This window comes from Protomyctophum bolini (genome assembly GCF_963924005.1).
Source record: "Protomyctophum bolini genome assembly, chromosome: 17".
Taxonomy (NCBI): Eukaryota; Metazoa; Chordata; class Actinopteri; order Myctophiformes; family Myctophidae; genus Protomyctophum; species Protomyctophum bolini.
This window is the reverse complement of record NC_137878.1, coordinates 6,676,714-6,702,325: the sequence shown is the minus strand read 5'-3', so window position 1 is coordinate 6,702,325 and position 25,612 is coordinate 6,676,714. Positions and strand designations below refer to the sequence as shown.

Here is a 25,612-nt window from a genome sequence, read left to right as displayed (position 1 = left end):
CATGTGCTTCACCTTCAACTTGTACTGTGAACAATACAGTGACAAGAACTGCTTCGTTTTACATCCTGCATGCCAAACTATTACTGTAAGGAACATGATAGGAGTATTAATTCAATTAAACAGTACACATATTTTACTTGAACTTTCTTCTTTGAACATGACAGGAGTAAGTCCTAGTGTTACAGAGTGCATACTGTCCATTGTACTTGTGACTACTTGTAGATCTAGTGTATAATAACAATTGTGTGCAAGGATGGTGACACATCCCTTAGTCATACTGTGATGATGGTTAAAACGATGACAAAATAATAGTAGTTGTGGACGTGAGTTGATATGTTATCTGACAATTGGTATGAATGAAACATAAATTTTATTTTTTATTTTTACTGTACAATACCAGTGCATTCTTATTTCTAGTCGTAGGATACAGGAATTCCACCTTTATCTACTGTGTTAGAATAAATGGGTTGTGAATGTTGTGGAATGTTTAGGAGCATGTCTGTCCCATTGTTAATGGACAGGTGATAATGGGTTAGGGTGTGTAACCCTATTGCTGAATGGATCGACCAACCAATTTGCATGTGATCCTTTTAGTGTGACAAGTAGAGTGCATATAGCCTACTCCTACAGCATTGTGTGAATGGAGTGGAACATGTATATAGGCCTACTAGGATTGGGAATCATTTGCATTTAAATAATTTAGTCATGGACACTGGTGGATTACTACAATGACCATAATACTTTGCTGCACTTGTGGAGAGGGAGAGGGCTGTCTTCTACATATTATGATAAAAAAGATGATGAAAAATATTTTGCTCTATTGTTCTATAAGTAAGTTCCTTTTTCTCGACACACAAATCTACTATATGCCATGTACAATAGAAACACTGAGAACATGCATTGAACAAATCAATTTTGGATATACCAAGATTGTCCTCAAATAAACAAAGACAAAACTAAAGTACTTGTTTTGAAGTCAAGGACAATGGATTAAAAGTTAGGCGCTTAGCTTCAAACCTTGTTGTAGTCATGGCCTCAGAACTTTAACCAGCCACATTAGCACCGTCAAAGTCAGATTATATGATTTATATCCAACAATCTACAAAAATGTCCAATAGTAGGCTAGTCTTGACTACTGTACCAGTGTTTTACTGATGTCCCTAAAAATATACCAGGTGATTGCAGCTCATTCAGAACGCTGCGACTCAAGTCTTTAGTCTTGCGTAGGTGCCACCCGTTTATACAAGGTCACCTGGTAAAGGTTTGCTTTATGAAGAATTAAAACATAGTATTCAGAGTAAAATAATATCTGGAACTCTCCCTGAAAACTGCAGCTCTGCAACAACTCTGTTCTTTTTATCACAGCTAAAAACATGCATGCCTGTTTGCTGCTGCCTTTTATTGAGATTGTGTCATTATTATTCTACACTGACATTCGGCTTCGCAACGCCGCGCGTAGGGACGAAGCCGCATCAGGAACCGCGTGGCGGAACCCAGTCCTAAGCGTAGCGCGCAGAGTCCTCAGGTGAGTTTAAACGAGTGACGTATGGATGCGTGCCGGACGGTGAGGCGCTGTCACTTTTAGCCGGGACCGCGTCCCGCAACGGTGTCATGTGGTTAAATCCTAGTACATAACAGAGCGGCATATATATACAGACCGCGGAGAGTCAGGCAGGATTCAACAGGAGATGCGACAGCAACCGGAACGACTCACCTCACGTATAGGGCGCCGCCCGTCGGTGACACCGTCCGGATGAGGGAGGTGTGTGGGTCCGTGCGGCACAGTATCGGAGGCACTTAATGAGAGGATTTGAACATTAGGTCACTCTTACTGGGTGCCTGAAGCTCGCCAAGTCTGTGCAGCATTTGAGCCACGGACCACCATTTGATGACATTTAGCCTCTCAGAAGGGTCCATTTGGTTACATGTGAGCCAGGTCTCCCCATTGACTTTCAATGGGGTATTTTGTCTAAGTTTATTGCGCATTATGTCGCCACCAACATTATAATGCTAACATGCTAATACTAACATGCTAGCATGCTAACATTTTAATGCTAACATGCTAATGCTAACCTGCTATCATGCTAACATGCTAATGCTACCATGCTAATGCTACCATGCTAACATGCTAACATGCTAACATGCTACATGCTAACATGCTAATGCTAACATGCTAATATGCTAACATGCTAATGCTAAGATGCCTGAGCTGTAAGGGTCCATTTGGTTTCGTTCAGGGGGGCGGCCCGGTTCCGGCGAGCCGCCCTGCTTCTGAAACGGTCGAGAAATGACAGAGTTACGCGTTTCCTCGATTTTCTCCATTGTGTGTGTGTGCGTGCACATGTGTGCATGTGCGTGCATGTGCGTTCGTGTGTGCGCGTGTGTGAGAGGTGGTCAACTTGGTCTAAGTGCATAGAGCAAGTTTCAAGACTGTAGCATGTTGCAAACAAAAGTTATAGCTGTGTAAAGGCCAGCCAATAGGAATACAGAGGGGCGGGGCTTAAACAATTAAGCCATTACAGCTTGTTCCTCTTGATGGTCTACGTCCATGTACCAAAGTTTGAGGCTGTAGCATGTTGTAAACAATAGTTAGAGCTGTGTAAAGGCCAGCCAATAGGAGGACAGAGGGGCGAGGCTTAAGCAATTAAACATTTACAGCGTGCTCCTATTGGTGGTCCAAGTCCATGGAGCAAGTTTCAAGACTGTAGCATGTTGCAAACAAAAGTTATAGCTGTGTAAAGGCCAGCCAATAGGAATACAGAGGGGCGGGGCTTAAGCAATTAAGCCATTACAGCTTGTTCCTCTTGATGATCTACGTCCATGTACCAAAGTTTGAGGCTGTAGCATGTTGTAAACAATAGTTAGAGCTGTGTAAAGGCCAGCCAATAGGAAGACAGAGGGGCGGGGCTTAAGCAATTAAACATTTACAGCGTGCTCCTATTGGTGGTCCAAGTCCATGGAGCAAGTTTCAAGACTGTAGCATGTTGCAAACAAAAGTTATAGCTGTGTAAAGGCCAGCCAATAGGAATACAGAGGCGGCGGGGCTTAAGCAATTAAGCCATTACAGCTTGTTCCTCTTGATGGTCTACGTCCATGTACCAAAGTTTGAGGCTGTAGCATGTTGTAAACAATAGTTAGAGCTGTGTAAAGGCCAGCCAATAGGAAGACAGAGAGGCGGGGCTTAAGCAATTAAACATTTACAGCGTGCTCCTATTGGTGGTCCAAGTCCATGGAGCAAGTTTCAAGACTGTAGCATGTTGCAAACAAAAGTTATAGCTGTTTAAAGGCCAGCCAATAGGAATACAGAGGGGCGGGGCTTAAGCAATTAAGCCATTACAGCTTGTTCCTCTTGATGGTATACGTCCATGTACCAAAGTTTGAGGCTGTAGCATGTTGTAAACAATAGTTAGAGCTGTGTAAAGGCCAGCCAATAGGACGACAGAGGGGCGGGGCTTAAGCAATTAAACATTTACAGCGTGCTCCTATTGGTGGTCCAAGTCCATGGAGCAAGTTTCAAGACTGTAGCATGTTGCAAACAAAAGTTATAGCTGTGTAAAGGCCAGCCAATAGGAATACAGAGGGGCGGGGCTTAAGCAATTAAGCCATCACAGCTTGTTCCTCTTGATGGTCTACGTCCATGTACCAAAGTTTGAGGCTGTAGCATGTTGTAAACAATAGTTAGAGCTGTGTAAAGGCCAGCCAATAGGAAGACAGAGGGGCGGGGCTTAAGCAATTAAACATTTACAGCGTGCTCCTATTGGTGGTCCAAGTCCATGGAGCAAGTTTCAAGACTGTAGCATGCTGCAAGCAAAAGTTAGAGCTGTGTAAAGGCCAGCCAATAGGAAGAGAGGGTTTGTGTGTGTGTGTGTGTGTGTGTGTGTGTGTGTGTGTGTGTGTGTGTGTGTGTGTGTGTGTGTGTGTGTGTGTGTGTGTGTGTTTGTGTGTGTGTGTGTGTGTGTGTGTGTGTGTGGGTGTGTGTGTGTGTGCGTGTGTGTGCGTGTGTGTGTGTCCATTTGGTTTCGCTCAGGGGGGCGGCCCGGTTCCGGCGAGCCACCCCGCGTCTGAAACGGTTGAGAAATGACAGAGTTACATGTTTCCCCGATTTTCTCTATTGACTTTCAATGTGTGTGTGTGTGTGTGTGTGTGTGCGTGCACATGTGTGCATGTGTGTGCATGTGCGTTCGTGTGTGCGCGTGTTTGAGATGTGGTCAACTTGACCTTGAATCATTAACAAAGTATCAATTTCACCTGAGCTTTGGGGCAGGGCTAGTCTATGCGAATGCAAACACTTGAAAGTCAGCACAGTGACCAAATGAGAGAATTTGTTCAGATATATGGTCCGAACAAATTGCTCTAGCGCAAAAAGTAAAAGTCGAATGCGCCGCCAGGCCCGGTGAAAGAAGACCGTTAGAAACTAGAGCGCTTACTTTGTGTTAACCCCCTGACTGCCGTTGTCGTACCGACACGGCCACCCAGTAGATAGAGAGAAATAAGAATATAAATGCTTGTGTATCTTCCTGTTGGCCGAGCCTAAGGGGCCCTCCGTACCATTCCCGCCCGGTACCATACCAAGTACTTTTACTCTGATTACTCACCGCCCCGTATCCGAGTACTTCTACTCTAAAGTACTCTTCTATGCCCTGTGGATAGAGAAAGCTACGTACCACCTTACCTACCTCCGGGGGAGCCTCCTGGCCTCCTCTGGAACCTGGAAAAGAAGAAGAGAAAGAGTTATACAAAGGTCCAGTTGGTAGACTGCCTAGACCGGGTGTCTCAGGCCCCAACTTTGTACTTACCTTGTGCTCTGACCGTATGCTAACATCCCCTCTCATCCTCTGCAGTGACGACTCCCGCCTCGGAACCGGGACCTCATGCAAAGAATATTACTGTCTGAGTTCTGTTTGTGAAAACTGACGTTGTTTGAACCTGTTGGAGAAATAAAGCAAGGGGCGCCATCGTGTGTCTAACCCCTGAAACTGCACTCTGAGTTGTATTTCCCACCCGACCTCCCACACTATTGATTATGGGTCGGGTGAAATAACAAACTGATACGAGGTGGAACGAGAGATCTGAACGGAGTCGACGCGACACCTGAATTATATAAGCATTAGGCTATATAGACCAGAGCTAGGTTAGGAGTGAATGATAAAATGCATGCACCTTGAATTATAACGTTTGTTTTAATTTTCTGTTCGGCCACGACGGGCAGGGATTATATTTTCCTGTTGAATTGCTTACTGGAACAGACCAAACTACTTTACTTAACAATAAAATCATTTTCGTAACGAAAGTGCATATGCTCTTTCCTCTTCCGTGTCTGCACTATGCAGAAAAAAAACAACAGACTCAGAGTGTGAAAAGACCGCCCAGTGCAGCGTAACAAACGGACCTTCTCTCCTATTGGTTGGCGGGTAAACCCAACCCTTTTTGTCTTGTCTGAGGTGCCGCCCTGTTCTTCAGCTTGTCGCCTACAAAATGTTTTGTGTCTTGTGTCTTGCCCCCCCTCCCCCCCCCCATGAAACACGTTTGTCTGATGAAACCACGTGACTCCCATTAGAAATGCATTGGGAGCTGTCTTGTCTGATGCTTTTCATCAGACAACCATAAGACGCTTGTCTGATAGATGTGACTGCGGCCTGAGAGTGTACAAATGGAACCATTTTTACACTCGGAGTTAAATTAACATTGATTTTACAATAATATAAATGTGGGGTCCCAGAGATACTTTGACAGGAAAAGACTCGCTCACCGTATAAATAAAGAAGTAAAACTCCTTAGACTTGAGACTTAGAAAAATAAAATTTATTTTATTTTAAGATGCTGTGCTCATGGTGCTCTGTGCTCATGTTGAGATTAAAAAGCATTTTCTATCCCAGAGATAGAAATGCTGTTAAATGGAGGTCTGTACATTAATTCCCAATCGAACTGGAACCTTGTGGTTGCCATCCGGTCACTACCCTGGTCCCCTGAGCCACTGGTCACTACCCTGGTCCCCTGAGCCACTGGTCACTACCCTGGTCCCCTGAGACACTGGTCACTACCCTGGTCCCCTGAGCCACTGGTCACTACCCTGGTCCCCTGAGACACTGGTCACTACCCTGGTCCCCTGAGCCACTGGTCACTACCCTGGTCCCCTGAGACGCTGGTCACTACCCTGGTCCCCTGAGCCACTGGTCACTACCCTGGTCTCCTGAGACACTGGTCACTACCCTGGTCCCCTGAGCCACTGGTCACTACCCTGGTCCTCTGATAAACTGGTCACTACCCTGGTCCCCTGAGCCACTGGTCACTACCCTGGTCCTCTGATAAACTGGTCACTACCCTGGTCCCCTGAGCCACTGGTCACTACCCTGGTCCCCTGAGCCACTGGTCACTACCCTGGTCCCCTGAGCCACTGGTCACTACCCTGGTCCCCTGAGACACTGGTCACTACCCTGGTCCCCTGAGACACTGGTCACTACCCTGGTCCCCTGAGACACTGGTCACTACCCTGGTCCCCTGAGCCACTGCCGCTGCATTGAGACTTCATCTCAGTGTGTGTGTGTGTGTGTGTGTGTGTGTGTGTGTCTCCATTATTGCATCACATGCCTTGGACTTCTTTCTCATCATCAGGAGCTGTGATGACTGCTGTCAAGCTGTCATATGCAGGCGTGGGATGGAAAAGCGTGCTTGCATGGAATGCAGAGCATGTTCTAAATGTCTGCCAGGTCAAATTCTGCCGAGGGCACCAAGTCACTCAGGGCTGGCACTAGTCCCAATGCAGGTCTGCGAAAAAAAAGAAAAGGTTACCGGTAGCCAGGTAGTGTATAAGAAGCTGCTTGCATCCACAGCGTCCACATTACAGCATCCACATCACCTCCCAGATGGAGACTGCTGCTGCCATGTTCCTGATCGTCCTCTTCTGCCTGCAGTGTTCAGCCGACACCGACGTGCAGTTCCTGAACATCAACCACCTGGAAGGATCGCTGGACCTCACCCTCAACCGCCATGACGACCAAGCTACGCTGGAGGTCAGCCTCGACCGTCACAACGATGATGACCAGCCTAGAGACCACCTCACAGGTAAGAATGATGATGGAGAGGCCGTTGTACTTCTAGACCACCAGGTTCTATAGGGCTGCTTTTTGATTATCCATCATATTGTTTCCCATTTTGACCGTTTCCAAATATTTATAGTAGGTTTAATTCAGTTTATTTAATTTATTGTTGACCCTTATGCCTTGCTAAAAACTAAAAAGAAATCACACCTGTGTGAAGTGAGTGTCACTCTTATCATTAGGCCAGTCAATCTAAGCTAAAAAGAATATTTTTATAAATAAATAAATTGCAATAATAATTCATGTTTTTTTTTTAATGATCCTTAGTGTCATTCAAATAACATTTTAAAATGGATTATTATTACACTCACTCAGCAATAACGTGAAACAGAACACTTACACAACAATGAGTACATTTGGTTTTTAACACGCAGTGTGTGTCTCTCTCTCTCTCTCTCTCTCTCTCTCTCTCTCTCTCTCTCTCTCTCAATTCAATTCAATTCAATTCAATTCAACAGGCTTTATTGGCATGACGTTTTACAAGTGTTGCCAAAGCACAATCACAGATATGACAAACAACATGATATCAATGACATAAAAAAATAAATAAAAATAATATAAAATAAAGCAGGTGGTGCATAAAATAAAACATGGCATACTGTATGTGTGTCCTGCTGGTTGTCCCTTTTCTTGTGACAGGAATTGACATATTTTGCAGCCAAAACTGAACATTCTTTCTGTTCCCCCAGAAGGACTGGTAATCTTTCCCTTTCTGTCATACTTCGGAATTCTGGGAAATTTGTTTCAAATTTTGGGAAGAACTCCTCTCTAATATTTGTGTAGTTTTTACATTGTGTTTTACATTCCGTCATCACAGTGACAGCACAGCCTCTCCTCTCTGGGCAGCCAGGTCTGTCTGTCACTTTCTTTTTCTTTCTGCCTCTCTCTCTCTCTCTCTCTCTCTCTCTCTCTCTCTCTCTCTCTCTCTCTCTCTCTCTCTCTCTCTCTCTCTCTCTCCCCCCCACCCAGCATGCATGTGCGTGTTCACTCTATCTGTGACCAGCTCCTCACAGACATAACTGTTTAACACTCTATCTGTGACCAGCTCCTCACAGACATAACTGTTTAACACTCTATCTGTGACCAGCTCCTCACAGACATAACTGTTTAACACTCTATCTGTGACCAGCTCTGACCAGTTTTCTGCCCCTCCCCCCTCATCAAACACAAATGTTTGGTCAAACCATGTGAGTCCCATTGGAAAAGCATTGTGGTGGCCCAAAACAACCACCAAACATTTGCTTGATTGGTTTCCTCCGCTGTGTGTGTGTGTGTGTGTGTGTGTGTGTGTGTGTGTGTGTGTGTGTGTGTGTGTGTGTGTGTGTGTGTGTGTGTGTGGAGAGAGAGAGAATGCAGAGTGCATACGCAATATGGAAACCCCTTTGCATAAAAAGCGCTATATATACATTTAATGAAGGGAATCATAGCTTCAAATTTAATTGAATTGACATATTGGTTGTTCAGTTTGACCCACCAGTTTTGGAGATATGGCTTATAAAGTATGCCTAATGTCTTGCAGAGAAACAGCGAGTTGAGAAAACAGGCTTGAAAGGTTCACTTCTGTGGTCTCTAACATTACACCTAGCTACATATTTATAAGCATTTATTTCATATTTACATGTCTTCTGTGGACTCTATAACATTACACCTATAGCTACATGTTTATAAGCATTTATTTCATATTTACATGTCTTCTGTGGACTCTATAACATTACACCTATAGCTACATGTTTATAAGCATTTATTTCATATTTACATGTCTTCTGTGGACTCTATAACATTACACCTATAGCTACATGTTTATAAGCATTTATTTCATATTTACATGTCTTCTGTGGACTCTATAACATTACACCTATAGCTACATGTTTATAAGCATTTATTTCATATTTACATGTCTTCTGTGGTCTCTAACATTACACCTAGCTACATGTTTATAAGCATTTATTTCATATTTACATGTCTTCTGTGGACTCTATAACATTACACCTATATACATGTTTATAAGCATTTATTTCATATTTACATGTCTTCTGTGGACTCTAACATTACACCTAGCTACATGTTTATAAGCATTTATTTCATATTTACATGTCTTCTGTGGTCTCTAACATTACACCTAGCTACATGTTTATAAGCATTTATTTCATATTTACATGTCTTCTGTGGACTCTATAACATTACACCTATAGCTACATGTTTATAAGCATTTATTTCATATTTACATGTCTTCTGTGGTCTCTAACATTACACCTAGCTATCTATCTTCATATAATTGGTCCTCACTAATGTATTTTTCTACTCAGTCTGTGTCTCATAGGAGGGCTGTGGGTAGTTCAGAAACCCATCCATGGTTAGGCATCCATGGTTAGGCATTTAAAAATATATATTTAGATTTTTAGTATCGTGAGAACGATGGGTTCCATTTTCACATTGGTAACTCTTCAGGAATAGAAAGCCTGCAGCTTATATTAGCTTGGATTCCCTTTAAAGTGAAAAATGTCATTTCCATTTTAAAGGGATAGTTCAGATTTGTTTAATATAGTGGTTGCAACTGTATTAACTGATTGCCCGAGTCCTGTGGTGGAAGTTTTGCTCTGGTTTTGGTGAAATATAAAGTAGTTCCGGTCATTTTGTGGGGGGCACTGGGGCCATGCAGTACAAGTAAATTAATCCACAAAACTAACAATTTGTATTGTCGACTTATTTCTAAAATATTAGTGCAACTTTCGTTCATTTTTACCCCTCTATCACATGACGGAACTATGCTTTTTGTGTCCATATCACTACGCCAAAGAAATAGTTCCATGTGATAGAGGGGTCAAAGTTGAACAAAAGTTGCTTTAATATTTTAGAAATAGGTCAACAGTGCCCCCCACAAAATAACCGGAACTACTTAATATTCACCAAAACCAGAGCAGAACTCCCACCACGGGACTCAACCAATCAGAACCAGAGCAGAACAGCCCGTTGTTGGTGGGGTTGCTTGGCCGTTGTTTAGCAGCGTGGAGTAAGTTGCATGTTGGCTCACTGTGTTGAGAGTGGTTTCTCGGTTACCGGTCCGGTTGTAACAGCAACGCACAGACAGTAGGACTAACACAGCCACGTAACATATAACAAACACTCTTTGAGCAGCGTCAGTGGTCTGTCGCTGCAGTATATTGTTGGTTTTGTGTGTATGGTTGAAACACAAACCGGGTTGTTTTTGAAAGGCAAGCTTGTGAAGTTTGGCGAGTTTGTGTGTGTGTGCTCCAGCAGCACCTGCCTGACTGCCGGTCCGCACCGCCATCCGCACCGCCATCTTGCCCCCCAAAATGACACACCCTCATACTGGGGGTGGCAGTGGTTCAGCGGTAGAGTGGCCGGTAGGTCTCATACTGGGGGGTGGCAGTGGTTCAGCGGTAGAGTGGCCGGTAGGTCTCATACTGGGGGTGGCAGTGGTTCAGCGGTAGAGTGGCCGGTATAGGTCTCATACTGGGGGTGGCAGTGGTTCAGCGGTAGAGTGGCCGGTAGGTCTCATACTGGGGGTGGCAGTGGCTCAGCGGTAGAGTGGCCGGTAGAACAGCCGCAGGGAGGTTCCCGGTTCGATCCCTGTGGATTCCCTCAGAGTTAGGGCTGTATTTTGAGTGTCTTGAGTACCAGGTCTTATTACTTAACTTAAGACCTGGAGGCGTGGTCAATGCCATTTGGCTATTCTGAGTGGCCAATATATTGCGCTCCTTATATTGGGACCCCAGAGAACCTGGGCTAGAACAAACGTTCCCTCCACACTGCATGTTACACTTTGCTAGTGCAATTCATTCACAGTGTTAATTGTAAACCTTAATTTATACGAAATGATTAAATAATTAAACAGACTCTTAAAAACACATTAAGATCACACTCTCCTGGCGGTGCCACACCTCCGTTGATTTACTCAACATTGGGGCTAATATTTGTCGGCCCCAAAGCCTATAGAAGGCTCTGCTCAGGCCTCTGGCCCCGTGAGGTGCACTGGCTTTTGACCAATGACAGCTCCTCTGCTGTGGATGAATTTAAAATGAATTAATGAAGTTTATTATTTACTTTCTAATCCGTTTTCTCCATGTCAGTTGACGAAAACATGAAGTTAAGAGATTGGGGCATATCATACCATGGATTAAAATAACGAAAGGAAAGAGACAAATATACGTTTTGTGGGTTTGAAATTCTTGCTTTTTGGGGCAGAGACAGACCCATAAAGATATAAGACACAAAGTTAGACATAAGGTTGGTGAGGGGTGCGCTAAGGGTTGGGAGAGGGTTACGGTGAGATTTAGGTGTGCTGTCCCGTGGGAGGTTAGGTTAGGGTGAGGGTTTGAGATGGTTAACATCGGTAGACAACTTGACTGCGTGTGCGTGCGTTTGTCTTGATTTGTGAGTTCTCTTGGCACAGTACCATGGGTGTGTACGCATAACAAAACCATGACGCTTCTATGCAACGATTGGTATGAAAAACAACATTGAAGCTGTGTCGGCTTTGGGGATTAATGTGGTTGGCACGCACTGTAGGAGGAGAAGCAGACTGTAATTATGAAACCTTTTAATTAATTGTCTGGTTTGGGTGTTATTTTGTTCATAAAGTGCATGCTATTCTTGTGTGAACCTCAACACAGGATTTGATATACTGTATCCAGACTAATATTATTAGTATTGCCTTCACCACCAATAACCATGATAGTACAGCAGCTATCTGCACCTTCACTATGCCAGCTTGTGCATGTGATCGACATTTGCATTAATGTTTTATTTTTTGCCACGGACATGAAAAACAAGTGATCAATGATATTACCAGAACACAAATGTATAGCATACAGTACTAATAGACTCTTGACGTGTCATATATTGTCTACTCTATTCCACTGCGCTACACATTTTAAAATAAGTCACTTATAAAAACGTATTTTTGGGGAAAAGCCGATCTACAACCTCACAACACATTACGGCATGTTGTGACCTTGCAGATCAGCAATTGTCCTTTCTTCTTAGCCTATAATGACATGCCCAAAATCAGGATGTCAGGGTTAAAGTAGTTAGCTATATAGTTACCCAATTAACTTACCCAGCATGACTGGGAAGTTATCCACTGTATAGTATACAGTGGATAACTTCCCAGTATACAGTGTATACTGGGAAGTTATCCACTGTATACTGGCAGGTGGCCGTCCTGAGACAGGCATTATGTGGCATAATGCATGGTCCAAGTATATTCCATGTTTGGGATTTCAATAAATGGGTCTTATACAGTAAGTAGGCTACAGTTGCAGTCCGAGAAAGGGACACTTAGCTGCAACGCTGAATGGGTGTGCAGTATACTTCATATTAGGTTATTAAAGGTTAGGTTATTAAAGCTGAATGGGTGTGCAGTATACTTCATATTAGGTTATTGCAGATGGCTTTTCAGAGGACAGTATTACTTGGGGACATGAGGAGACAGGATGTTCTACAAGCTAAACTAGTTTTGGGTTTGTTTTGTAAACGTAGCTTAAATAGTTGTGGTGTCAATTACGGTGTCTGCACTGTACTGTTGATGAGAAACTATGCACTGACTGGGAACATACCTGAGATTCAAAACAGATAATTAAGTACATGATGAGTGATTCATGAAGGCCATGCGAGGATTTAAAGGAATGCAGTGTCACAATAGTAGTTTGATTGGAGTGCTCAACCTTGAACCTTGATACGAACAACGTTCACTGGAGTTCACTGTGTTATTGTGGAGCATTTGCTATAACAAAGTAGATAGACTAGACCCCAGTGGTGTCATTGCTGTAACTCATTGCTGCAGGGTGAACTATGGGTAGCATTATAGTATAATTGATGCCCCCCCCCCTGTCTGTTTTGGAATGAGAGTCAAATGTACGGTCAAATGTAATGGTACTGAATATTTCACAAGAATATAACACGAGTCAAATGTAATGTAGTTTATTTAGAGAGAGAGAGAGAGAGAGAGAGAGAGAGAGAGAGAGTTTTAGGCGTGGAGTGAGAGAGATAGAATGTAAAACACGTTGTTTCAAAGTCTTTAATGTTTTTACCAGATGTTAGTGTGCTTGTGCTTGTGTGTGTGTGTGTGTGTGTGTGTGTGTGGGGTTTATTGTTATGTCACTATGGAGCAGACAGCAGCATGCTGCCGTGCTGCTGAAGCAAGTCCAGTCTGGGTGAAATTCACATCGGAACATTTATATAACGTCGCGTGAGCCCGGCCCACGGCCCGTCGGCCCGGGTCGACGGCCAGTTTTGACCCGTCGGGTCCCGAAGAGAATATTGCAGGTCTCTACCGGGGTAGACCTGCAATATGGTGGATATTTATGACATGTATAGATATGGTGGATATTTATGACATGTATAGATATGGTGATATTTATGACATGAGTGAGTTTGTGTTCTACGTTTGTTTGACATGATTTTGTTGTATATTTTCCAGAAAAGGACAACAAACGTAATTCCAGTAAAAATGAGGTGGGAGCACCAGGAGGAGGTTCTGTGAATGAAGGTGAGAACGTCAATGTTTTAATTATTATTTGATGGAAACTTTGACAGGAAAAGACTCGCTCACCGTATAGAAAAATAAGTAAAACTCCTTAGACTGAGACTTGGAAAAATATATTTTATTTTATTTTATCATGCTGTGCTCATGGTGCAATTAAAAAGCAAACGTTTGGGTCCTCAGACCTTCGTCAGTGCTATGGTTTTTCACAGACAAAGAACTTACTCTTAAACAACTCCAAAACAATACAGCTCAGGTGCTGAGAATTACTAATTGGTGACATCACCAATAGTGTATTGTTTGTTAGTAACTGCACTAGTAAATGTGTTAGTTTTCTTGGAGTTTTTACAGGCCACACAATGTAGACAAGGGTAGAGCCGGTGACTCCATCCAACCGCCCCGTGTGTTGCTGGGGGGGTATGTAGCAGTCTGCTTTCACCATATAGTCTCTGATGCTTTGAGATCTATAATGAGAGAAAAGAGGGTCAGTAAACACTTTAGCACCTTCAGGGTCAGCTGACAAAACATGCCAGTGTTTCTCTATGATGCTACGTATATCATTGCTCAAAGGATTATAAGTAGTGATGCAGGCACATGAATGTTTCTTTTTGGTCTTTGCAAAGACCAAAAACTAACTAACAAACAATACACTATCAGACAATTTGTAAATTGTATAGTTCCTCTAATGTAGTCTACATGATCACATGTAAATGTAAACTTCAGTACGTAGGCAAAACATCCAGGGCAGTATCCGCACACGCATCATAGAACACATGAGTGCCATCAGACGCAAGGACATCACATCTCCTGTGTCCAGACACTTCATGGAAACCGGTCACTCCATAGCAGATCTGTCTTACACAGTTATTGATCAAATTAAGAAATCTAGAAGAGGGGGTGATGATTTAGACACTAAACTCCTCCAAACGGAATCTAGATGGATTTTTTATTTAAAGTCTGTCAATCCAGGTGGCTTGAATGAAGATCTCTCCCTCCAGTGCTACCTATAAAGTAAAAAGTTATATTCAAAAAGTGATTATATAAGTCTGTCAACATGTGATGTACAGTATGCAATATTCTTGTTTCCTATATAACTGTGATTTTGTATAATTATCCTTTCTGTAATGTCCACGCCCACAATCGGTAGTAATTCTCAGCACCTGAGCTGTATTGTTTTGGAGTTGTTTAAGAGTAAGCTCTTTGTCTGTGAAAAACCATAGCACTGACGAAGGTCTGAGGACCCAAACGTTTGCTTTTTAATTGCACCATGAGCACAGAGCACCATGAGCACAGCATGATAAAATAAAATAAAATATATTTTTCTAAGTCTCAGTCTAAGGAGTTTTACTTCTTTTTCTATACGGTGAGCGAGTCTTTTCCTGTCAAAGTTTCCCTTATGTTTTTGAGACCACCGCTACCGTAGTCAAATTTGAAGAAAAAAAGGACGAAGAAAGGCGCAACAGTTTTATCAGTGCTTCAATTATTATTTGATAACATTTGCTATGCATCCCATGTTTAAAACGTATTTATGAACACACTTATAAGACATTATAATCTTCTCATAAACATGTATAATTATATTTATAGGCACTGATAAATAATCATTATACTTAAGCTTAATCATAACACATTATAAACTTTATTATAATTACTTATAATATCAAGTATTTTAATACTATACTATGGGCTAAGTGTCTATGGCCTAATTCAGCCCAAGGAGTGTTTTTGTGCAAAAATAATTCTTGAAATCAGAATAATGAAAACCACGTAATTTGACATGTCACATGCTACTTAAAGCATAATAAAATGTAGAACATTTTGCCTTATAATGGTTGTATGGTACCCCAACCTTCAGCAGCTGTCAAAAAGACTATAGATATGTTAGTAGACACCTTTACACACAAATTGGTGACTATAGATATGTTAGTAGACACCTTTACAAACACATTAGTGACTATAGATATGTTAGTAGACACCTTTACAAACACATTGGTGATTATAGATATGTTAGTAGACACCTTTACAAACACATTGGTGACTATAGATATGTTAGTAGACACCTTTACAAACACATTGGTGAAGAAAATTCTTGGTAAGAAATGTATTCCCAGATTATATTAAAGGAGAATTCTATGCTAGATAGCTTTCTTACCTTTATTTGTAGTTGTTACGTCCCCACCAAAGAGGTCCAGGTCCATGGGGCTATGGGGTGTTGTGCTAATTTTCTTATTTCCATCGCTCAAAATCATTATATTTTTGTATATATCCTCTCTTCATAATGTAAATAATATCCCAAGCGGCACACTTTACTACTTATTTAGATGGAAATGAGCGAATTAGCACAACACCCCATAGCCCCTTTCCATTCAATTCAATTCAATTCATTGAGGCCTTATGGTAGGGGAAATAGCCAATAAGGAGGTTTTGCACAAAAAAACACCTGGACCTCTTTGGTGGGGACGTAACAACTACGAAGAAAGGTAAGAAAGGTAAGAAAGCCTTCTAGCATGGAATTCTCCTTTAATATCCCCTGACTATTATAACTTATTAGAAAACACTCTTATAGACTCTATATATATGCTCTATAATATATAGAGCATACATGCATGAAGTGAGTGGCAAAGTGAGTTTAACATTGTTTGACGCAGATATAGGACCTTTCTGTGTGGATGTAAGGGCTGTCAATCAGATAGGACCTTTATGTATGGATGTAAGGGCTGTCAATCAGATAGGACCTTTATGTATGGATGTATGGGCTGTCAATCAGACAGCTTACAGATAGATGTGTTTTTAAATGAAACTATTTAGTATTTATGATTGACTGAATGTCATGCTCTTGTGTTTTCAGCCCTCCTTGCTAAACTGACAGCCATGGAAACCAGGCTGGCTGCAAGTGAAGAAGCAAACCAACATCATGAAGGTTTATAACTTCACATTGTTTTATTTCAGGGGAGACACTACACAGCTGCATCTCAAAACATTACAATATCCATTCAGGGGAGATGGAGAGAGACACTACACAGCTGCATCTCAAAACATTACAATATTCATTCAGGGGAGATGGAGAGGGACACTACACAGCTGCATCTCAAAACATTACAATATCCATTCAGGGGAGATGGAGAGAGACACTACACAGCTGCATCTCAAAACATTATCCATTCAGGAGATGGAGAGAGACACTACACAGCTGCATCTCAAAACATTACAATATTCATTCAGGGGAGATGGAGAGGGACACTACACAGCTGCATCTCAAAACATTACAATATTCATTCAGGGGAGATGGAGAGAGGCACTACACAGCTGCATCTCAAAACATTACAATATTAATTTTGTTAAATGTATTAAATTTATTATTTTCTTCCATAATATAAATAAAACAGTGAAACTTTCATATATTATAGATTCATTGTGCATAAAGTGAAATATTTAAACCTTTGTTTTGATTTAATCTTGATGATTCTGGCATACAGACAATCAAAACATCCTATCTCAAAATATTAGAATATGTTATGAGAAAAAAACGTTTAAAATACAGAAATGTCGACCATCTGAAAAGTACATTTATTTATGCACTCAATACGTGGTCTGAGCTACTTTTAAACACATTATTTCATCAATGGGGCGTGGCATGGAGGTGATCAGCCTGTGGTACTGTTGAGGTGTTATGGAAGCCCATGTTTGCTTTCATAACAGCTTTAAACTCATTTGTATTGTTGAATATAGTGTCTCACTCCTTCCTCTTGACAATACAATATACATTATCTGTGGTTCAGGTCAGGCCAGTTGGCTGGTCAGTTATAGGACCTATAACATAAAATTCAACTTTTTCAATTTCATTTGTTTTTTTGGTGCTCCCATATGTGTTTTCTATCCCCACAAATAACCAATTTTGAACAATCAGGCTTTCATATCATATTGGTGCTTTAATGGAAATTGCTCTCAGGAACAGCTCAACTGATTTTGGTCTCATCGTGATGTCATCATTGTCACCCTACTTTGTATATTTCCTCCTTCTTCAGTCTTCAGTTTCAAATTTGCATTTCCACTTTGTTTAAAATGTCCACCATTGTTGATTTTCCAAGCTGGCATGGAATGGAAACAAGCCTGGTTTTATCTAGCGTCAGTATTATAATGCCTCAAATATTAAATAATCTGCATATCAGCACCCCCACCACCTCAGGACATTGTGGTACTGCAGCTAAAACTGCTTTCGAAGTCCAGAAAGAAATGACAAGGACTGGTTATATCAGAGTGGTGATTGAGGATCAAACCATTAGAAATAACTTTGAGGGACATAGACAATATGATATTAAAAGCGGTTTTAAAATGCATGTTGTTTGCGCTTTAACACAGTATTACCATGGTCAGTACACCAGTTAATAGTAGTTTTGGCTCTGTGGGCAGGTGCCAAATCGACCAACACAATGCACATAACATGTTCTATCACTGTCAGTTTACCAACACAATGCACATAACATTTATCACTGTCAGTGATGAAGATGTCACACACTTACAGATAGATGTGTTTTTAAATGAAACTATTTAGTATGTATGATTGACTGAATGTTATGCTCTTGTGTTTTCAGCCCTCCTTGCTAAACTGACAGCCATGGAAACCAGGCTGGCTGCAAGTGAAGAAGCAAACCAACAGCATGAAGGTTTATAACTTCACATTGTTTTAATTCAGGGGAGATGGAAAGAGACACTACACAGCTGCATCTCAAAACATTACAATATCCATTCAGGAGATGGAGAGAGACACTACACAGCTGCATCTCAAAACATTACAATATTCATTCAGGAGATGGAGAGAGACAGTACACAGCTGCATCTCAAAACATTACAATATTCATTCAGGGGAGATGGAGAGAGACACTACACAGCTGCATCTCAAAACATTATCCATTCAGGAGATGGAGAGAGGCACTACACAGCTGTAGTGCCTCTCAAAACCTTTGTTTTGATTTAATCTAGATGATTCTGGCATACAGGTCATGACAATCAAAACATCCTATCTCAAAATATTAGAATATGTTATGAGAAAATAAGTTTAAAATACATAAATGTCGACCATCTGAAAAGTACATTTATGTATGCACTCAATACGTGGTCTGAGCTACTTTTAAACACATTATTTCATAAATGGGGCGTGGCATGGAGGTGATCAGCCTGTGGTACTGTTGAGGTGTTATGGAAGCCCATGTTTGCTTTCATAACAGCTTTAAACTCATTTGTATTGTTGAATATAGTGTCTCACTCCTTCCTCTTGTATTGTTGAATATAGTGTCTCACTCCTTCCTCTTGTATTGTTGAATATAGTGTCTCACTCCTTCCTCTTGTATTGTTGAATATAGTCTCACTCCTTCCTCTTGACAATACAATATAAATGATCTGTGGTTCAGGTCAGGCCAGTTGGCTGGTCAGTTAAGCACAGTATTACCATGGTCAGTACACCAGTTCATAGTAGTTTTGGCTCTGTGAGCAGGTGCCAAATTGACCAACACAATGCACATTTCTGTAAGTGATTAATAAAACGAAATTAACTGCTAGAAGGTCCTAAATTAACTTAATTAAGCAGTCACCGTCTCTGTGACATGATGTTCTTTCTAATTTTAGAGATCGACTACTATGCAATCAAATAAATCTGTATACAAGATAATTTCAGAAAGGGAGGGAAATACTAAATTAATTGTTAACTACATTAAAAAAGAATTGCGGGGGCGAGTTGGTAAAGGGGCGAGCAGTCTGGTATTCGCTCATAGCATGTCTATGGTGGATTTATATGAAACAAAAGTCAATGGAGGGTATTGCAACTCTGGACAATCTAGAGTTGCAAATTGCGGCTAGGGGTTTTCATGATTCTGACGATGGAGGGGGACACTATACAGCTGCATCATTAGAATATTCATTCTCACATTTCACATATTCTATAGATTAATTGTGCATGAAGTGAAATATTTAAAACTTTGTTTTGTTTTAATCTTGATCATTCTGGCATACAGCTCGTGAAAATCAAAAAATACTACAACTCAAAATATTATTTTGAGGTGTTATGAAAGCCCAGATTTGCTTTGATAGCAGTTTTAAACTAATTAGTATTGTTGAATATAGTGTCTCACGCTTTCCTCTTGACAATACAACCTAGATTATCTGTGGGGTTCAGGTCAGGCTGGTCAGTTAAGCACAGTAATACCATGGTCAGTATACCAATTACTAGTATAGTGTATATTACATCTGATTAAATTAGTGATGGTGTGACAAAAGTTGGGTTTAGTGTTCTTCTAGGGTTAATAAACACTCAACTTATTGCTGCGTTTTTAAATGAGACTATTTAGTATTTATGATTGACTGAATGTTAATGTCCTGTTTGTTCTGTTTGTTCTGTTTTCAGCTAAACGGACAGCCATGGAAGCCCGGCTGGCTGCAAGTGAAGAAGTGAATGAAGGTTTATAACTTCACATTGTTCTACTGAATGTTGACCAGACACAATAGGCCATATTCAGACCGCAGCCATCTTACCAGCAACGTGATACTAGGTGACACTTCCCATGGACAGTTCTTTCATCCAAGCAGAAAAGTCCTCTCTAATTATATTAAACAACGTCAAAATCACCAACATTACAGCTGTAGGGACAGCTTGAATTATCCTCTTTCAATCTGTAAAGTTTGTGTTTAATACAAATCCACCGTACACATGTTATGAGCTACTTCCTGTCAATAAATTCCTTGCAGATGATTATTTTCTAGTATCAGAGTATGGAAGCGCTCATTATCAGTAAAGGAACCTCCTGCATGCCTGCTGCACTATGTGCACATTCAAAACAGGTGGTACGCCTGGGCTGTTGAGTGATACTCAACGAGCGCTTCCAAACTCCAACACTTGCAAGGAATTTATTGACAGGAAGTAGCTCATAAAATGTCTACGGTGGATATTTTATGAAAAAAAACCAACACTTTACAGATTGAAAGAGGATAATTCAAGCTTTCCCTACAGCTGCAATGTTGGTGATTTTGACGTTGTTTAATATAATTAGAGAGGACTTTTCTGTTTGGATGAAAGAGCTGTCTATGGGAAGTATCACCTAGGTATCACGTTGCTGGCAAGATGGCTGCGGTCTGAATATGGCCAATAGCCACTATAGTTCCACACTCACTCCAGAGACCCACTATAGGTCCACACTCACTCCAGAGGGCCACTATAGTTCCACACTCACTCCAGAGGGCCACTATAGTTCCACACTCACTCCAGAGGGCCACTATAGTTCCACACTCACTCCAGAGGGCCACTATAGTTCCACACTCACTCCAGAGGGCCACTATAGTTCCACTCACTCCAGAGGGCCACTATAGTTCCACACTCACTCCAGAGGGCCACTATAGTTCCACACTCACTCCAGAGGGCCACTATAGTTCCACTCACTCCAGAGGGCCACTATAGTTCCACACTCACTCCAGAGGGCCACTATAGTTCCACACTCACTCCAGAGGGCCACTATAGTTCCACACTCATATGGTGTAAGACTTGTAGTGCCGCACATGCTCAGATGCCCTCTAGGCCGCACACAGAAGCCTGTGAACATAGACATTCCGTGCATAGATGTGCCACGCAATGGTAGGCCTCAGGCCTACCATAATATTTGGACTGCTGGACAGCTGACAGGCTCTCTTTACTCTTAAAAATAATAGTATATATATTTATACTGAGCATGTCCTACACCATACCTCTTACACCATGTGTCCTTTGGGAAACCGGGCCAATATCAGTCACCAGAAGCAGTAAAATAAATAGTTTAACTATATGAAAATAAAAGAACATAAAAAATTAAGACCTTTCGTCACAGTCGGATTGTATCAAAATACATGATCTTCAGGATAAATTCAGGGTCAACATAAATCTCTCCCTCAACCATATTTGATTAATAGAGTTCAGAAACATTATTTAACTATAAGCACTACTGGTGTTTTAATCAAACTGCATTAATTAATGATTGATTTAATGTTAATATTGTTATATGATTTCAGCCAACCTTGCTCAGCTGGCCAGAGAGAATGCAGGTAATTACCTTCACATTTAGAAAAAAATGTATATATACCTACAATGAATACTGTGTGTGTGCGTGCAGGGACGTAATGTTTTTATAATCGTCAACGGGATTTTTTATTATTTATTTCCACCCTAAACCCAAGCTTCTAAACACTTATAGTTTAAGCGCCAGGGACGTTATCCCGTCTTTAATCCAACTATGCATTGTTAGCCAGGGCCGTAAAGACGTCTTTTAACACAAAATAAGCGCTCTAGTTTCTAACGGTCTTCTTTCACCGGGCCTGGCGGAGCAAGCCAACTTAAAGTCTCTTCAAAGGGTGAAATAAACATAACACGGGCCTGTCTTCTTTCACAGGGTGGACGTGACACTTTATCTAGAGCCTGCTAGCTTCCATTAGTCTCTACGGGGTTATCTTCATTCAACAATCTTCAGTGTACAACACCACGGTGACACTCTTCATTCACAGTCTTCATTTAGCATCGACAGGGTGACTTCCTTCATTCACAATCTTCGTTATTATCCTTAGCTGCTCATTTGCCACTATGAGTGCCTCTTCTTAATAACACGGGTGATAGATAGTGAACGGTTTGTCTTACTGCGACCTTATGGAGCTGTGGAGCTGCCGTTTCCATATGGGGGTCCCGTCTTCCGCACTCGTTCCCGATACGAGCCAGGTGGGTCTCCAGTATGCATGCGGCTCTCCGTGTATACTTGTCTATGGGGGGCACACGCTCCTGCGTGTGCTTCCAGCCCCACTCCTACAAGCCTGGTGATGTGAGAATATAAGAGAGCAATTGAGTGGTGATGCAAACAATCAAACAATAAACATAGTCCATACGTGAGAGTCCATAAGTGAGAGGAGTGTGGACTTACCATCCAACGCCGAGTGGACGGCATATGCTGCGCGAGCGTCTGTGTGTAGCAGGGATCTGATACTGCTAGGTGCGCAGGCTGTTTATAAAGGGCGCGGCTGACAGGCTGCGGCTGTCCTTAATTGCTAACCAGGGCGGCGGCCGGAATGAGGCGCAGCTGATTTAGAATTGCTCTGGGATAATACACTGAGTCTATGACCCGGCCATGGGCGTGCCTGGTTGTCATGGTAACTCGCCCCTCCCCCTGAGGTGAGACCTGACAGACTCCACACACTCCCCCCCTAAGTTTCTTGCTACCGCAAGGAGCTTGACTACTTCCCTCGTCTTCGTACAGTCTTGAGAGCGCGTCCGCGTGTTTCATCTTGGTCCCGGGCCGGTGCTCTATCTCGAACTTGTAGCTCTGGAGCTCGACGAACCAGCGGGTGACACGGTCGTTGCGGTCTTTGTTCGCCGCCATCCACTTGAGTGGCGCGTGGTCGGTCACGAGGGTGAACTGTCTGCCCCATAAGTAGTACCGGAGGTGATGGATGGCCCATTTCACGGCCAGGCACTCCTTCTCGACAGTGGAGTAGTTACGCTCGTGCTTCAGCAGCTTCCTGCTGATGTACAGTACGGGATGCTCATCTCCGTCTAGCAGCTGGGACAGGACAGCGCCGACCCCGGTGTTGGACGCATCCGTGGCGAGGATGAAGGGCCTTGTGAAGTCCGGCGCCACGAGCACCGGCTCGCTGCACAGGGCGGTCTTCAACGTGCGGAAGGCTTCGTCCGCCTCGTCCGTCCACTGGACGTGGTGGGGAAGGTTCTTCTTGGTCAAGTCGTGGAGGGGGGCCGCGATCGTGGCGAAGTTCTGGACGAACTTCTGGTAATAGGCGATCAGGCCGAGGAAGGACTTGACCTGCTTCTTGGTCACCGGGCGTGGCCAGGTCTGGATCTTCTCCACCTTCCTCGTCTGTGGTCGGATGCACCCTCGGCCGATGGTGTAGCCGAGGTAGTCCGTCTCGGTCCAACCAATGCGGCACTTCTTTGCGTTGGCGGTCAGGCCGGCCGCCCGTAGGGTGGCTAGGACTGTGTCGACCCGCTCCAGGTGCTGTCCCCAGGTGGCGCTGTGGATGATTACATCGTCCAGGTAGGCCGCCGCGAAGGCCTGGTGGGGTCGCAGTATCCGGTCCATCAGCCGTTGGAACGTGGCGGGGGCCCCGTGTACTCCGAAGGGCATCACTCGGTACTGGAAGAGTCCATCGGGAGTGATGAAGGCCGTCTTCTGCTTGGCTCTCTCCGTGAGGGGAACCTGCCAGTACCCTTTAGTCAGGTCGAGGGTACTGATGAACCGGGCGGGCCCCAGCCGGTCAATCAGCTCATCGACGCGGGCCATGGGATACGCGTCGAACACGGAGATCTCATTTAACTTCCGGAAATCATTGCAGAAGCGGAGTGTGCCGTCGGGTTTGGGGACAATCACGATCGGGCTCGACCAGGCACTGTGGGACTCCTCGATGACCCCCAGCTCGAGCATCTTCTGGACCTCTTCTCTGATTGCCTTCCTTCGTGCCTCCGGGATCCGGTACGGCCGTAGTCTCACTACCTGGCCGTTAGGGGTGTCGATGTCATGCTTTAGCACGGAGGTGTGGCCCGGTAACTCTGAGAATACGTCGCGGTTCCGATCGAGTAGCTCCCGCAAGTCCTGTGTCTGCTGGGGCGTCAGATCCTCACCAAGGGCCACGGCCGGGGCCTGCGGGGAGAGAAAGGTTACTAAAGCGGGTAGGGGCACTTCCTCCGGCGTATGCCACCGTTTCAGTATGTTCACGTGGTAGATCTGGTGTCCGCGTCTTCTACCTGGCTGACTCACCCGGTAGTTCACGTCTCCTTTCCTCTCTACGACTTCATATGGGCCCTTCCATCGGGCCAGGAACTTACATTCGCTGGTGGGGACCAACACCAGCACTTTATCGCCGGGGGCGAACTCTCGGATCTTGGAACCCTTATTGTAGGTGCGCGCCTGGGCCGTCTGGGCTGCGGCCATGTGCTCTCTTACGATGGGCCAGATGCGTTTGGCGCGCTCCTGGAGCGCGTCGACGTGTTCGATGACGCTGCGGAGGGGGGACGGCTGGCTCTCCCAGGCTTCTTTAGCCAGGTCGAGGAGGCCACGCGGTTTCCTCCCGTACAGGAGCTCAAAGGGCGAAAACCCGGTTGACGCTTGGGGTACTTCGCGAATGGCGAAGAGTACAAACGGGATGAGGCGGTCCCAGTCTTTGGCGTCCTCTTCCGTGACGCGTTTTAACATTTTCTTTAGCGTTTGGTTGAACCGTTCGACCAAACCATCCGTCTCAGGGTGGTAGGCGGAGGTCCGTATACGCTTGACCTTCAGCCATTTATACAGGGATGCTAGGACTCTGGACATGAAGCACGTGCCCTGGTCGGTCAGGATTTCGTCCGCTATGCCGACGTGGCTGAATAGCATCAGCAGCTCGTGGGCGATGGCCCGGGCGTTGGCGGTGCGGAGGGGGATGGCCTCCGGATAGCGCGTCGCATAATCCATGATGACTAGGATGTACCGGTGGCCCCGGGCGGACTTAGGGAGGGGTCCGACAATATCCATGGCGATACGGGAGAACGGTACATCGATAATTGGCATTGGAATTAGGGGGCTATGGGGCACGCCGCGGGGGGCGGTTAGCTGACACTCGGCACAGGAGCGGCAAAACTCCTCAATGGCCTTCTTAACGCCTGGCCAATAGAAGCGGGCGGCGACCCGGTCGTAAGTCTTTTGTACGGCCAGGTGGGCCCCTAACTGGTGGGAGTGGGCGAGATACATTACTCGGGACACATACGGTTTGGGGACGAGTAATTGTTCGACGACCTCCCCAGCGGGGTCCTTGCAAGCGCGGTACAGCAAGTCGTGTTGGACGAAGAAGTGTGGGAAAGGTTTCTCACTCACCCCCGGGTTCAGCTTCCCGTCGACGGCCACGACGTTCCGCCTGGCGCCAGCCAGGTTGGGGTCGGCCCACTGAGCGGTGGCGAACGATCCTTGCCGCCGGGGGGGCGGCGCGTCTATTCTGGGGAACTCTAGGAAGGGGTCTTCACCGAGGG

At 43.8% G+C, this 25,612-nt stretch overlaps 1 protein-coding gene across 1 annotated transcript; it reads left to right on the top strand.

The window, feature by feature from the left end:
- Positions 1–6,863: 6,863 nt before the first annotated feature.
- Positions 6,864–20,387, top strand: LOC308331566 (uncharacterized protein; the record flags this gene model as incomplete). The annotated part of the gene is made up of 5 exons (XM_080787050.1): positions 6,864–7,062; positions 13,540–13,608; positions 18,195–18,266; positions 20,000–20,053; positions 20,341–20,387. 5 exons carry the CDS (start codon positions 6,864–6,866, stop codon positions 20,385–20,387), a joined length of 441 nt encoding a protein of 146 aa, XP_080643176.1.
- Between the last annotated feature and the right edge of the window lie 5,225 nt (positions 20,388–25,612).